Source organism: Chiloscyllium plagiosum, unplaced genomic scaffold (genome assembly GCF_037043375.1).
Source record: "Chiloscyllium plagiosum isolate Xiang-an unplaced genomic scaffold, Cpla_swu_hap1 HiC_scaffold_22, whole genome shotgun sequence".
In the NCBI taxonomy this organism is placed as follows: Eukaryota; Metazoa; Chordata; class Chondrichthyes; order Orectolobiformes; family Hemiscylliidae; genus Chiloscyllium; species Chiloscyllium plagiosum.
The window spans coordinates 42,016,566-42,033,429 of record NW_028270160.1 but is presented as its reverse complement, the minus strand read 5'-3'; the positions used below and the strand labels follow the sequence as shown (position 1 = coordinate 42,033,429).

The 16,864-nt window shown below is 40.9% G+C and overlaps 1 protein-coding gene across 1 annotated transcript in view; it reads left to right on the top strand.

The window, feature by feature from the left end:
• Positions 1-16,864, top strand: part of cfap46 (cilia and flagella associated protein 46) — a 237,577-nt gene that overhangs the window by 148,489 nt on the left and 72,224 nt on the right. The window contains exons 40-43 of the mRNA XM_087999267.1: positions 3,923-4,120; positions 7,004-7,192; positions 9,139-9,342; positions 10,584-10,763. Coding sequence (XP_087855393.1) covers positions 3,923-4,120; positions 7,004-7,192; positions 9,139-9,342; positions 10,584-10,763 — 771 coding nt within the window. The remainder of the gene's footprint in view (positions 1-3,922; positions 4,121-7,003; positions 7,193-9,138; positions 9,343-10,583; positions 10,764-16,864) is intronic.

Sequence of the window (16,864 nt, the reverse complement as noted above, 5' to 3'; positions counted from 1 at the left end):
ATGGTAGAGGGTGCAGGAGGTAACCTTGCTGCTGCTCCCTCTGAGGGCTCTGTAGCTTCTTCCTCTGAGATGGAAGAGGAGTTGTTCTGTTGGACTACCCTCTTGGCTGATGAGACTGTGCAGGTGGCAGTCATCATCTTAGGAGACAAAAGGGGGAAAGCATCACGAACAGCATTTAGAAGTACAGACATGTTAGGAATACAAGACTACATGGCAGTCACCAGAGAGCAATACGTCATGGACAGTGATTCTTAGTTGCTGCAACATGGAGGTTCTGGCATTCCCACATGAATACTTGTGGGCTTCATTGGCTAGGGCTAGGATCCTTTCCTTGTGTGGGGTGAAGAGCCAATTGTTGGCCATCCCACAGTTTTGGGTCTGTCTGTCCTATTGTGGGCTGCTTCCTCCTGGATTGAGACAAAGGGAGAAATTAAGTGAAATGAAAGTGGCTGGCACCGCTGTTAGTGAGAAGCAAGAGTTGTGAGGTTCCCCAAATGAGCATGAGGTGTAGAGACATTCAAGAGCTAGTAGCAGGAGGGATCGGGGGATAAAAGTGAGTGAGGAAAGATGCTGCATTCGACATTGAGAGTAATACCCATGAGTCTTGGTGTGAAGTTATGCAGGAGCAAGACAAAGTGAGTTTAAAGTCATGAGAAGATGCTTGTGCTTTCCCTTGCACAACATCGACTGGGACTGCCATGATGTTAAAGGTTTAGATGGAGAGGAATTTGTTAAGTGCGTACAAGACAATTTTCTGATTCAGTATGTGGATGTACCTACTAGAGAAGGTGCAAAACTTGACCTACTCTTGGGAAATAAGACAGGGCAGGTGACTGAGGTGTCAGTGGGGGAGCACTTTGGGGCCAGTGACCATAATTCTATTCGTTTTAAAATAGTGATGGAAAAGGATAGACCAGATCTAAAAGCTGAAGTTCTAAATTGGAGAAAGGCCAATTTCGACAGTATCAGGCAAGAACTTTTGAAAGCTGATTGGAGACAGATGTTCGCAGGTAAAGGGACGGCTGCAAAATGGGAAGCCTTCATAAATGAGATAACAAGAATCTAGAGAGAGTATATTCCTGTCAGGATGAAAGGGAAGGCTAGTAGGTATAGGGAATGCTGGATGACTAAAGAAATTGAGCGTTTGGTTAAAAAAAAGAAGGAAGCATCTGTCAGGTATAGACAGGATAGATCGAGTGAATTCTTAGAGTATAAAGGAAGTAGGAGTATATTTAAGAGGGAAATCAGGAGGGCAAAAAGGGGACATGAGATAACTTTGGCAAATAGAATTAAGGAGAATCCAAAGGGTTTTTACAAATACATTAAGGACAAAAGGGTAACGAGGGAGAGAATAGGGCCCTTCAAAGATCAGCAAGGCGGCCTTTGTGTGGACCCACAGAAAACGAGGGAGATACTAAATGAATACTTTTCGTCAGTATTTACTGTGGAAAAGGATATGGAAGATATAGACTATAGGGATATAGATGGTGACGTCTTGCAAAATGTCCAGATTAAGGAGGAGAAAGTGCTGGATGTCTTGAAACGGTTAAAGGTGGATAAATCCCCATGACCTGATCAGTTGTATCCGAGAACTCTGTGGGAAGCTAGAGAAGTGATTGCTGGGCCTCTTGCTGAGATACTTGTATCGTCGATAGTCACAGGTGAGGTGCCGGAAGACTGGAGGTTGGCAAACGTGGTGCGACTGTTTAAGAAGGGCGGGAAAGATGAGCCAGGGAACTATAGACCGGTGAGCCTGACCTCAGTGGGGGCAAGCTGTTGGAGGGAATCCTGAGGGACAGGATGTACATGTATTTGGAAAGGCAAGGATTGATTCGGGATAGTCAACATGGTTTTGTGCAATGGGAAATCATGTCTCACAAACTTGATTGAGTTTTTTGAAGAAGTAACAAAGAAGATTGATGAGGGCAGAGCCTTAGATGTGATCTATATGGACTTCAGTAAGGCATTCGACAAGGTTCCCCATGGCAGACTAATTAGCAAGGTTAGATTTCATGAAATACAGGGAGAACTAGCCATTTGGATACAGAACTGGCTCAAAGGTAGAAGACAGAGGGTGGTGGTGGAGGGTTGTTTTTCAGACTGGAGGCCTGTGACCAGTGGAGTACCACAAGGATCGGTGCTGGGCCACCTTCTTTTTGTCATTTACATAAATGATTTGGATGCGAGCATAAGAGGTACAGTTAGTAAGTTTGCAGATGACACCAAAATTGGAGGTGTAGTGGACAGCGAAGAAGGTTACCTCAGATAACGAGAGGATGTGGACCAGATGGGCCAATGGGCTGAAAAGTGGCAGATGAAATTTAATTCAGATAAATGCGAGGTGCTGCATTTTGGGAAAGCAAATCTTAGCAGGACTTATACACTTAATGGTAAGGTCCGAGGGAGTGTTGCTGAACAACGAGACCTTGGAGTGCAGGTTCATAGCTCCTTGAAAGTAGAGTCGCAGTTAGATAGGATAGTGAAGAAGGTGTTTGGTATGCTTTCCTTTTTTGGTCAGAGTATTGAGTACAGGAATTGGTTAGGCCACTGTTGGAATATTGTGTGCAATTCTGGTCTCCTTCCTATTGGAAAGATGTTATGAAACTTGAAAGGGTTCAGAAAAGATTTACAAGGATTTTGCCAGGGTTGGAGGATTTGAGCTATAGGGAGAGGCTGAACAGGCTGGGGCTGTTTTCCCTGGAGCATTGGAGGCTGAGGGGTGACCTTATAGAGGTTTACAAAATTATGAGGGGCATGGATAGGATAAATAGACAAAGTCTTTTCCCTGGGGTCAGGGAGTCCAGAACTGGAGGGCATAGGTTTAGGGTGAGAGGGGAAAGATATGAAAGAGACCTAAGGAGCAACTTTTTCACACAGAGGGTGGTATGTGTATGGAATGAGCTGCCAGAGAATGTGGTGGAGTCTGGTACAATTGTAATATTTAAGAGGCATTTGGATGAGTATATGAATAGGAAGGGTTTGGAGGAATACGGGCCGGATGTTGGCAGGTGGGACTGGATTGGGTTGGGATATCTGGTCAGCATGGACAGGACAGGTTGGACCGAAGGGTCTGTTTCCGTGCTGTATATCTCTATGACTCTCGGGGAAGCTTATTGATCTACTGCCTTCACCTTTGGGCATTCCGCTGAATCCTGGCACTGACTGAGGTAGCAAACTCACATTAAACTACCAGGATCTGGGAGTCATACCCTCCTCTGCAATATCCCATCCACCAGGACCTCCAGGTCCCTATCAGTGAAGCAGGTACGAATTTCTCTTTGTCTGACATCTCTGAGTCACAGTTAACAAGAACTGTGCAGGGCAGGTCGTGATGGCCAGTACTTGAGCTGGTGCACAACAGTATTTTAAATATGCCACGAGTGCCAGGAATCCCTAGAGGTCCTGGCTATGGCTAGTACTCCTGCCCATTGCGAGGGAGTTGATGTGACAATAGACCATAGTACATAGATACTGAGTTGAGTGTGGGAAGGTAGTATGAGAAATTTTGCTTGCACTCATGGAGAAAATCCCTCCACAAAACTCACCAAAGTTGACACGTGGATGAATTCAGGTGAAATTGAGTCTCTTGTTTTGAATGATCTTGCAAATCTAGTATATATCAGCTACCCTTTAAGAAAGTAATTGTGCATGATCTTTTTGGAAAAAAAATCAAACTTGATAAGTCAAATATCATTCTTTAGTATATTTCTTATTTTATTATCTGTACATAAGTGAAGAAAACAATGGATGTGTCATTTTAATGCATGTTATGGTAAACAGAAACAGATGTTATAAACAAGCTTGATCTTTGAATAGGCCTGCGACTCAGATTTAAGTTACTTAAAAAACAGATTATTCATGTTGCATAACTTTTGAACGCTTCCTTTTCATCTTAAAAGTATTGTTTAATACTTATTTTCAGATGACTCATTTAAGTTTGCCTCTGATGAGGAAGCTGGCCTCTCTGAAGTTAACTTTTGTGCAGTTGTCTTTGAACATGCTCCATTTGGTTATAATGAAAGATAAAAAAGAAGCTGAAGCAGCAAGACAGAAAGGACTGCTACAGCTCATTGTCGAGGAATTCATTAGTTCCACACCGGATTACACACCAGTGGAAAAGGTAATTCAAAGACACTTGGTAGCATCTTCTTTGGACTTTAAAATAAAAACCTTTCAGTGGGCAATTTTGGTTCAACATTGAAGGTGTCATCTCACATTTTCTCCAATTTGGAGTAGAAATCCCTTGATTTTATGTGGACAATATGTGTTTAAATTGAGAAATAAATCAAATGCTTTATAAACACTTGGTTAAACATTGGTCACCAACGTGCAGTAGTGATTAAAATTGCTTATTATTAGTTGTATGGGCTAGTGTGGTGTAAAATTCCAAGCAGTGGAATGTGGTGAAACGGTTAAAAATTATGTCCCAATACATGTGTGAATCTAACCGGAATGGAGGTGTTGCTTAGTCCCGTGTGAATCTTCTTATCTGTATGTAACCAGAATGGAATGTGTTTTTTAGCCTTGCTCTGCTGTTCACATGAATGTTTATATCTGGAAAAGAGTATATCAGCTGGAAAAGTCTCCAGTTCGGTGAGTCTGCTCCGGGGTTACGTTTAACCGCCGAGCGTGGGTTGTTGGCAACCGCTCTACGAGAACTGACGGCTCCCAGTTCCGGTAACATGTAGAGTGAGTATAAGCCAGACCCGGGAGTCTGCTCCGGGGTTACGTTTAACCGCCGAGCGTGGGTTGTTGGCAACCGCTCTACGAGAACTGACGGCTCCCAGTTCCGGTAACATGTAGAGTGAGTATAAGCCAGACCCGTTGTAAGATGAGACCTGGTTTTGGCGACGCTGCGGGGAATAAAATGCTCATATTCTAGCAGACTCGCCTCTTGGTCGTTTGTTCTGTGTCAGACTACTCTCCTACGAACCTGACCTTGAGAATTTTTTAAAACATTTGGCGTAGTCGAGCAGGGTCAATCGCAATTGAGGAGAGATTTTGATACAGAACAATGTTTTGGAAAAAGACTAAGAAACCAGAAGAACAAACTGTGGAGGTCCCGACCGTCCCGGGATGGCATGACGTGGCAGTTTGTTTGAGAAATGGTGGGGGGCGACCAGAGGAACCCCAGGGTCGCTGCTGTCCACCCTTGAGAGGATCCCAGTCCTGCCGAAGAACCCCTTGCCTGGGGTACAGCGGAGGATGTGGGCATGTCCAAAAAGCTGAAGCGGAGTTAACAGAATTGAATGGGATTGAACTGAACTGAACTGAGTGGAACTGAAGTGAATCAAATTGAACGGAACAAAATGGAACTGAGCTAAATTGAATTGAAATGGACGGAACTGAATTGAACACAATTGAATTGAACTGAACAGACCTGAACTGAGCTGAATTGAACTACACTGAATTGACTGAACTGAAATTAACTGAAACGAATTGAACTGAATTAAGCATAATGTAACACATGTATTGGGCCAAGCAGTGGAATGTGGTGTAAAATTCCAAGCAGTGGAATGTGGTGAAACGGTTAAAAATTATGTCCCAATACATGTGTGAATCTAACCGGAATGGAGGTGTTGCTTAGTCCCGTGTGAATCTTCTTATCTGTATGTAACCAGAATGGAATGTGTTTTTTAGCCTTGCTCTGCTGTTCACATGAATGTTTATATCTGGAAAAGAGTATATCAGCTGGAAAAGTCTCCAGTTCGGTGAGTCTGCTCCGGGGTTACGTTTAACCGCCGAGCGTGGGTTGTTGGCAACCGCTCTACGAGAACTGACGGCTCCCAGTTCCGGTAACATGTAGAGTGAGTATAAGCCAGACCCGGGAGTCTGCTCCGGGGTTACGTTTAACCGCCGAGCGTGGGTTGTTGGCAACCGCTCTACGAGAACTGACGGCTCCCAGTTCCGGTAACATGTAGAGTGAGTATAAGCCAGACCCGTTATAAGATGAGACCTGGTTTTGGCGACGCTGCGGGGAATAAAATGCTCATATTCTAGCAGACTCGCCTCTTGGTCGTTTGTTCTGTGTCAGACTACTCTCCTACGAACCTGACCTTGAGAATTTTTTAAAACAGCTAGTCTGCCAAAAAAAAGGGATACCTTTTGTAGTACATAAGCAATCTGAAACCTGAATGCAAATGAATATTTTGGCACTTTCTGGTTAGTATATTTTTATCAAAATGTTTAATGGTAACATTATGAAGGCCAATTAAATTTTGAGATAATAGCTTTTTATCCAATATAAATGTAAAAAAGAAAATGGACTGTTAATTCAGTTAGTCTTTTGTTTATCATCTTTGTAACATTGGCTGCTCCATTCATTGCCTGTAAAAACATTTGCTAAAGCCTTCTTCCACTCATCTGTCATCATTATACCTGGAGCTGGATTTTACATGGCCTGTCCATGTGCGTTTTGAGCAGAGAATCTTCCAACTCACTGCTATAATATGGAGAGTTTATCCACTCCAGAATCAGCAGCCCACCCAGCATATATAAATAAATAAATGAGTCTTTCAATTTAATAAATTGAAATTAATTATTAATTTATTATCTTGCCCAACTCATAATACAGTTGGCATTGGCAGATCCATGGGACTGGGCAAACTGTTTTCTCCCAAGCTTTTAAAAGTGCAGGAAGTTAGAAGATTACTCCCTTTGGAAGATTGGAGGAGGAGACCCTCTGAAAAGATACTGCATCCTCTTCCTTAATGTCTGCACAGACATTAGAGCTGAGTTCTTCATTTCTTGCACTATCAAGTCTAATTAATTCTATATTCTTTTTCTTAAACAATTCATTATATTTTATTTTTACACTGATTCATGCAGAATTTGAACATAGTTTGTCCTGAAATGTTTGTTAATGTGTGAAGTCGCACCTCAGACCCTCATGGAGGTTATGGAACTTAAGAATCCCAAGTTCTAATGTTCAATGAGCACTTGTGTCGCATTTTATGTGTTTTGTTGTTTATGTAATTGTGTATGAATCTTTGTTTTTGTTCAGGAATGGGTAACTGTAGCCAGGTCACTGGGACAAAAAGCTCTGGCTCAACTTGAGAGTGCACATAACCTGAGCAATGGCTCTGAAGAAATTAGATCCAAATGTCTCTATCTAACTGGCAGGTGCCTGCGGTTGTTATCTGTACAAGTAGACCCAATTAACCCAGGCTTCAATTGGGTTCAACAAATGCTGGTAAGGTTGATTCTAATTCTTTTTCATAAACAATTCTATATCTTATATTATTTGAACTGGTAATGATCAAGAGATTACATGCAGTAAATATTAGCAATTAATTTTTCTTACCAAATGTCTTGGTTTCTGTGTAGAGCTCTTGTGGTGCAGTAATTCCATCCGTTCCTCTGACCAGACCCTTCATGTCTGAGTTGCATGCCATGATTTGTTGACCATGCAAGCTCTGCTCTGATCTGGCCAAACCGGTCGACTGTCAGACCGTAAAGCCTTCCAATATATTTAATAGCAGATAGAAACAGACATGTTTCCTGGTCAGTCAAGAAGCAGAAGGCAATGGTAAATGATTACAGTACTTTTTCCATACGTATGGACATTTTCACTAGAAGACTGAAGCTCACTCCATGGAAATGAGAACAGTTGGCCTTGGTTTCCTGAAACACTTCCCTGTAGCATTCATGGCTGTGTAAATTAGAAATGCACCTTTTAGGGTTGGTATAATTTTGTGTTTATTGCAAGAGAATTGGGACTGTCATTGGTTGTATGTTTAATGTAAAATACATATTCCATCCATCTTAACAGCAACCGGATATAACACCTGAACACTAGAGTGTGACAATACTGTGCCTTTTATAGACATGTTCTGTCCTGTCTCTCTTGCAGACGGGTGTTGTCACAGTGGCGATGAAATGTCTCCTTCAGACAGGCAGATGAAAAACAGCTTTAAGTGTTTTTGTTTGAAGTAAGACAAAAGAATCATAAGTGTACGGAGTCAGGCTCACAGACTGAGAAGACTTTAGTTTTCCTTTCAGTTTGTTGGCCAGAGTTTTGCTAGCTGCTGGAGCTGAAAGCTTGAGTTCTCTGTTGCTAGAGTGAAATCTTAGACAGAGAGGCTTCCACTTAAAAATCATAATGGAGCAGCTTTTTTCTTACTTTTTCCTGGACCGGAGAGAGACAGCATGTGAGAATTATAAGTGTGTTGCTGAATTTTCTTTGCCTTTGCCAAGGTTGTGTTTTTGGGAAGTTGCCTATATTGGAACAATTGATGATTAATTGTTAAATAATACGTTGTCTAATTAAGTATTTAAATAGATTAAAGTTATGCCAATTCTTCCTCCTTTTGTATTTTAACTGTATTATAAGAATAAATTGTGTTTTGATTAAAGATTAATGGTGGAATAATTGAATCCTAACTGAACATAATTCCTTAAACTTGCCCTTTTGCAAAAAAAAAGTTAAGGTTTAACTATTTCCATAATATACGTTGGGGGCTCTGGTCTTGTCCATAGCAAGAGATAATTTCCTTTTCTTTCTCATGTAGGGATTTAACTTAAATAGTGCTTTCAATTCTCATGTAGACAGTCTGATAGCTTCTTCCCTTGATTATTCACACATACTCACTTCAGCCGGGTGCTCTGGTTTCTTCCCACAATCTAAAGATGTGCAGGTTAGGTGGATTAGCCATGGTAAAATTGCCCAGTAGTATTCAGGGATGTGTAGGCTAAATGGATCAGACAGGGTAGATGCAGGATTATTGGGATAGGGGTGGTTGGTCTGGATGGGGTGCTATTCAAAGTGTCGATGCTGCCCTGGTGGGCTGAAAGGTCTCTATCTGTCTTGGTTGGATTCTGTGATTCCACATGAACGAAAGCTGAGAATTTAGCAGCACATTATTCAGTGCTTCACTTCCAGAGCCTCCTTACCATGTACAAAATTGGTATCAGGATTGTGATTCCATGCTTTTCACTTGTCTGAATAGCTGAAATTCCAATACTAAATGCCAGGCACTGCAGTAACACTCAAAACCTGCTGCCTTGTTTACACTTTGTTTGTGATTTTAAGAATAGTGTATTTAACATTGGCATGGACTGAACTCCAATATGGAATATTTAGTTGTAATCACAGATTTATACTGTTTTGCATTTTTGTTAATCTTCTTATTTCTTTAGCATGATTTGGGGGAAAATAATGATCTGCCAAAACCGGCCAAATTTACAGAAGAGAATGAATTTGAATCAAAGTCTCAGCATGTAGATTTGCAGCTCTCTGCTGAGGAAGAAAGTGAACAAGAGGAATCAAAATATGAAAGTCCAGATTTACAGCTTTCTACCTATCAAATAGAAAAATGTGCTGCAAAGGCTGCACGTCTTAAGGTAAAATCTTCTTCAATTAAACTATTGGTTCATGAAGAACATAAAAAACATGAGAATGGATTAGAAAGTTCACTATAGCTCGGCATTCTAATATTTTAACTCCTATCACTCAGTATCTAATTACATTTTAAACCTGCCCAATGCTGTTATCTACCATCCCACCTGGTTAAGCATTTATCAATCTTCTTAATATAAGTTTTATATTTATTTTGAAATGTTAAATTTAAGTCTTTTGCTTCCTCTGTTCCTCATTTGCTTTGAAGTAAAATTGTGAATTTACTTTATCTTTGTTACTTGCTGCTATGTATTTTGCAAAGGTCATTCCTTGGCTACCTTCATTCTCGACTTTAAACCATGTGTTTCTCTAATCTTTTATCTTTGCTCCATCCTAGTACACCCTGCTACCAGTGTACAATCTACAAAATGCACTACAGTAACTCGTCAAATTACTGGGCAACATACACCAAACCCACAAACTGTATCACTTAGAAGGATGAGGGCAACAGTCACTCAGGAACTCCATAGCCTGCAAAGTCCCCTCTGTGCTACACATGATCCCACTATGGAGCTAGTTTGGCATTCCTTTATTTTTTTTTCTGGATTTAAGTTCTGGAACTTTTTCCTAACTTGACTATGAGTAAAACTATGGCTGAAGGACGAGCAGTTCCAAGACGGCAGTTCACATCTATCTTGTCAAGGGCAATTAGGGATGGACAATACATGCTGGCCTAGCCAGAAGCACCCACATCCTTTGCATGAATAAGAAAAATATGGGACCAGTCATGTTTCTCTTTTCTGTACTCTTTACCATGCAACTATGTTCTTATTTTGGAATATTGACCAGAACTGAACAAAGTAGTCAGTCAGTATGAACAACAAGTGCATGGAAAACTTGAAGGTAGCATGAGTGGATCTGAACGTTATCATTCTGATTAATAGAGATTTCCTGCTCCTCAGATACTGCCTGACCTGCTGTGCTTTTCCAGCACCACTCTAATCTAGCCTTTGATCTCCAGCATCTGCAGTCCTCACTTTTGCCTATCTTTTCGCCCAACTAGTTAAAAATTAGCCTTCAGCCTCCCATCTTCATCTAATTCTATCGTGATTAATTGCGCTAACATTTCAATGATGTTTAAAATTCTTTTGCTGCATTATAAGGTTTTGTAAAACTTTCAAAAGGACATTTATGGCAGAATAAGTTAGTATTTGTTAACTCATGTTAATTTCTGTTCATTTTATAGAAGGAACGAGCAATAGCTCGGGTCTACTTGGCTCATGCCAGTGAAGTTTTGATCCAGTCCATGAACCTGGCATTAAACAACCAGCTTACTCAGATTTTAGCAGCAGCCAGTCTTGACATGGTTGAATGTTTTGGCCAATTTGATCCAATTTCAGCAACTCAGTACTTAGCACTACATCAGGTATGGTAATTTATTGCAAGTCGGCTTACTGTTGACTCTGTCTAACAGAATAGATGAATAGAGATACTGTATACATAACATGAAATTGTGAAATAGTTTCATCAGTGAAACTGCTCAGGTGTATTTGTTTCTTTTTAAAGATGAGAATCAATTTTAACTTCTTCATTATAAGTCACTTAAGCCAGTAGTTGAAAGGTATGTAACAAATTAGTTCTGAAAATCAAACTTATCATTGTGCTCGTCTCAAAAACAACGAGAATTTTCCATCCCTGATTACTATTTAAACTTCAGAGTTTAACTCCAGGTCTACATACTCCTCCAGTCCTTACAATGTCAGTATCTGCTACAAAGGCATTTGTTTGCTCTGTAGATATTGATTAGTTATTTCAAAATTTGTGGGACTAGAAGTATACCATCATGCTATTTTGAAGAAGTTACTTTACAACTATAATAGGTCTGTAAAAAGATAGAGAGCAAATAACGACTATAGATAGCTGGATCTGTATTAACTGACCTTCAAGGGATTAAGGCATGTGGAATTATATTTGCATTACGAGATTCATTCAAAGGAATAGAGTTAATGACGAGCTACCTTTTGTCATTTGTTTCATTGCAATTTATCATTCAAATATAATTATTTGCCAGTTCATGTCTTTATTTCTAATTGAAAATATATATGTCTACAAAATAGCTGAAATGTGGAAACTTAATTCAGAAACACAAATATTGAATGATATGGGGCTAAATTTCAAAGGCCTAGATGTTGGGTGCAAGAGTAGTAAGGCAGAATTAACCCATGCTGATTGACTGTTATTTGAAATTATTACAGTGTCCAGACAGCACAAACCTTGCTGATCCTTAACTAAGTACCTGACCAAGGTTTTGTTATCTAAGTGGCTAGCACTAGTTAAAGTTAACTTGCACTTCTTAAAGGGGAGATGCACTGTGGCTGGAGTGTCAGCAAGTCCTAAGTAATTGTGGTTCTGTTCACCGAGCTGGGAATTTGTGTTGCAGACGTTTCGTCCCCTGTCTAGGTGACATCCTCAGTGCTTGGGAGCCTCCTGTGAAGCGCTTCTGTGATGTTTCCTCCGGCATTTATAGTGATTTGTTTCTGCCGCTTCCGGTTGTCAGTTCCAGCTGTCCGCTGCTGTGGCCGGTATATTGGGTCTAGGTCCATGTGTTTGTTGATAGAATCTGTGGATGAGTGCCATGCTTCTAGGAATTCCCTGGCTGTTCTTTGTTTGGCTTGTCCTATAATAGTAGTGTTGTCCCAGTCAAACGCATGTTGCTTGTCATCTGCGTGTGTAGCTACTAAGGATAGTTGGTCGTGTTGTTTCGTGGCTAATTGGTGTTCATGGATACGGATCGTTAGCTGTCTTCCTGTTTGTCCTATGTAGTGTTTTGTGCAGTCCTTGCATGGGATTTTGTACATTACGTTGGTTTTGCTCATGCTGGGTATCGGGTCCTTTGTCCTGGTGAGTTGTTGTCTGAGAGTGGCTATTGGTTTGTGTGCTGTTATGAGTCCTAGTGGTCGCAGTAGTCTGGCTGTCAGTTCAGAAATGTTCTTGATGTATAGTAGTCCTTTGGGTTGTGGCTTGTCCTCATTCCGTTGTCTTTCCCTTAGGCATCTGTTGATGAAATTGCGGGGGTATCCGTTTTTGGTGAATACATTGTATAGGTGTACCGGCCAATATACCGGCCACTGCAGCGGACAGCTGGAACTGACAACCGGAAGCGGCAGAAACAAACCACTATAAATGCCGGAGGAAACATCACAGAAGCGCTTCACAGGAGGCTCCCAAGCACTGAGGATGTCACCTGGACAGGGGACGAAACGTCTGCAACACAAATTCCCAGCTCGGCGAACAGAACCACAACAACGAGCACCCGAGCTACAAATCTTCTCACAAACTTTGAAGTCCTAAGTGAATTGAATATGACCTTGGAAGCTTTGTTTAATGGCACAACATGGTTGAGAGTAGTCTCCAAGGTTTCGGACATAGCTGGAGGACTTTGCGAAGATGGTGCAAAATAAGAGAAATGTCATATATCTACAGAGGGCCAAGAGATCTTCCTGACCCATAGTTGAGAGGCTGTTGGAGCATACAACCATGGATGTCAATGTGAGGAGTCAAGCCTCAGGAGTGAACACAATGTACATATGAAGATATGAATTAGGAGCAGGAGTAGGCCACTCAGACCCTAAATCCTGTTCTGCTATTCAATAAAATTATCTGATTGTGCACCAATTCCACCTTATTGCCATCCCTGTTAACATTTCACCCTTTCTTTGACAAAATCTACCTGCCGCTGCCTTAAAAATATTCAAGGGCTCTGCTTCCACATCCTTTTCAAGAAGAGTGTTTGAAAGAATCTTAACATTTGTGAGAAGAAATTCCACCTCATTTGTGTTTTAAATGCATGATGCTGATTTTTAAATAGTGTTTCCCCTCCAATTTCTAGGTTCTCTCAAATGAGTAAACATTCTATCTATATCTATCCTGTCAAGATGCTGTGATCTTATGTGTTTTAGTCAAGATAGCACTTATTCTTCTAAACTCTAGCAGATACAAGCCTAGCCTGTCCAACCTTTCCTCGTAAGACAAGCCTTCCCATTCCAGGTATTCAACTCATAAACTGACCAGCCTCCAGCGCACTTGCAACTTTCAATATATAAGATTTGCATTAGTGTATCGCCTCCATATGCAGTCTCACCAGTGCTCTGTACAGCTGATGCATGATCTCCCTACTTTTGCATTCAACTCCTGTGTGATAGCTGATATATTCTATTAGACTTACAATTACTTGCTGTACTTGCACACTCATCTCTTACAACAGCTCACCCTCTCCAATCCCTCTGCCTCAGCAAACTCTCACCACTCATTAAGATGCTTCTTTTTTATTCTTTCTGTCAAAATGGCCAATTTCATAGTTTGCATATTATCCTCTATTTGACAAATCTTTGCCTACTCACCTAACCTGCCAAAATGTCTTCATAGCCTCCTTATATCCACTTCAGGTTTTACTTTCCTACTTATTTTTGTGTCATCAGCAAATTTGGCAACAATACCTTCAGTCCCTTAATCAAAGTCATTCAGGCAAACTGAACTGTTTACTTCCCAGTGTCAATTTCTGTGGCACATCATTGTGCAGTGCAATCTGAACAAAAAGTTAATACCTACTTTCTGCTTCCTGCTAGCTAGCCAATCTTCTATCCATAAAAATATGCTCCCCCATTCATGTTACCGTTGGTGTTGTACCTTACAAGACAAGAGAGGAAAAGTAGAGTATAAGAGGAAGTGATCTAGAAATATAAAATACACAATAAGAATTTCTATAACTATTTCAAGAAGAATAGACTTAACAAAATGGCATCAGTTCTGTAGAAAGTGAGCAGGAAGGATTAATATTTGAAATTAAAAATAGCAAACGAATTGAATAAGCATTTTGCATCAGTTTTTACAAGGATACAAACATCCCAGCAGCAGTGATAAATCAGGAAATGGAAAGTAGAGAGCGAGAAAGATCACATCCACCAGTAAATTGGCATTGAGTAAATTCCTGGTAAGTGCCCACATCTGATGGACTTCATCCTATGGTTCTAAAGGAAGTGGCTAGTGAATTATTTGATATATTGGTTTAATTTTCAATATAAAATTGGTTCAGGGATGGTCCCATTAGAGTGGAAGATAGCAAACATAATTTTCTTACTGTTTGGAATGTATCTATTTTGAAATATTTGTTGAAATATCTGTCACTGCATCTCTATTGAATTACTCTTTAACCTAAATTCTTTAACCAATTTAACCTAAATTGCCATTTCCTTTTAGCCAATTCTACTTTCATACCCCTGTGATTCCCCTCATTTAAATGTTAAAATGTTTGTCTCAGATACACTCTCTTGTCTCCCTGAAACTGTATGTAAAATTCAGTCATACCATGGTGGCTGCTACCTAGGAATGCCTTCACACTTGGAAGTACTGTACCAGCTTGAGTACAGCGTTCTCTCGGGTCGTCTCCAGAGCATATCGTTTGAAGAAACTATCCTGGAAACAGTATGAATTTCTCATCTAGACTACTTTTGCCCATCTGACTGTTCCAGTCTGCAGTACAGTGCTGCAAGGAGATTGATTAGCTCACACGAGTTGTGAAAGTCAATAAAAGCACCTTCAAAGGCCCAAGCATGGTATCGCACCACTGACCGCAAATACAGCTTAATTAATTAACTAATTAATTTAATGAAACTTGGATGTCACCAGCAAGGCTGTTTTTGTTGCCTTTTCTTAATTGTCCTTAATTGTACTTGAATTAAATTGTCTGATAGGTCATTTCAGAAAATAGGTAAGACTCAAGCACATTGTTTTGAATCTGAAGTAACAGAGAAGCTGGATGACCATTTCCCTTCCCTCAAGAATATTAACAGGCAGATGGGTTCTTACCACAATCAGTGATAATTTCATGGTGACCACTGCTGAGCATAGATTACTGTTCTAGGTTTTATTATAAAAACAGAAACTGCTGGAAATACTCAGCAGGTCTGGCAGAATCTTTGGGAAGAAAACAGATTTAACTTTTTGAGGTCAGCGATGTGACATCAGAACTGGTAACAGCAAGGAAATTATGGTATTTATACTGAAGAAAAAGTTTGGGGAGGCAAGGTAAGGGGAGAGTGAGCAGATATGTGGAGATGCAGCCCAGCGAGAGAGAGAAAGAGACATGAAAGGGGTAGATAAACAAGAAGGTTATGGATAGCTGACCAGGACTACTACTTCAGTATAAAAACCATGTGTTCCTCGCTGCTAACAGCTCTAATGAAGAGTCACCCGACTTGAAATGTTAATTCTTTCATAGATGCTGCCAGACCTGCTGAGTTTTGGCAGCAGTTTCTGTTTTTGTTTCATTTCTTCAGCATCCGCAGTTCTTTGCTTGCTTCCAGATTAAATTAATTGTATTTAAATTTGTGTCATAATTTGAGCCCCTGTCCCCAAACATTAGCCTGCACCAGTGGATTAATTGTCCAGTTGAACTGAATTGATTTGAATTGAATTTATTGTCATATGTACCGAGGCTCAGTGAAAAGCTTCGTCTTGCAAGCAATACAGGCAGATCACAGTTAAGTAGCATAGATAAGTAAATAATAGGTAGACAGCAGCAAAAACAAAAACACAGGTACAGGCGAATGTTAAGAATTTGTGAGTCAATTTAGTATTCTAACAACATAGGGTAGAAACTATTTTGAAACCGACTTGTTAAGGTTTCTGTACCTTCTCCCCGATGGTAGAGGTTGTAGAAAAACATTGCCAGGGTGGAATGGATCTTTGAGAATGCTGGCGGCCTTTCCTTGACAGCTGGCCTGGTAGTTGGATTCACTAGATGGGAGGTTGGCTTTTGTGATTGATGGGCCGAGTTCACCACTCCCTGTACCCATCTCCGATGTTGAATGGTGTAGTTGCCATACCAAGTAGTGATACATCCAGACAGAATGCTCTCGATGGCACATTTATAAAAGTTGATAAGGGTATTCGCCATCATACCAAATTTCCTCAGCTGCCTGAGGAAGAAGAGCCATTGTTGGGCCTTTGCAGCCAGTGCGTCCACATGAAGAGTCCAAGAAAGCTTATTATGGATGACCACTCCCAGGAGCTTGACACTCTCTACTCGTTCCACCTCTGTGCTGTTAATGAGTAGGGGGGCATGAGTAACATCCCACCAAAAGTCAATAATGAGTTCACTGGTTTTGCCGGCATTGAGAGCTAGGTTGTTCCCAGTGCACCATTTTTCCAGGTCTGCCACCTCCCATCTATAATCTGGGTTGTAGCCATTTGAGATTTGACTGACTATGGTGGTGTCATCAGTGAAGTTGCAGATGGCATTAATCTTGTATTTGGCAATGCAGTCATGGGTATACAGTGAGTACAGTAGGGGGCTGAATACTCACCTCTTGGGGGGTGGGGGGGGTGCTCCAGTGTTGAGTGTTAGTGAGGGTGAAATATTGTCCCCAACCTTCACTGATTGTGGCCTGTGGGTCAGGAAACTGAGGATCCAGTTGCAGAGAGTGGGGCTTAGTCTGAGGTCACTAATGCAATGGCTTTGAGAGGTTA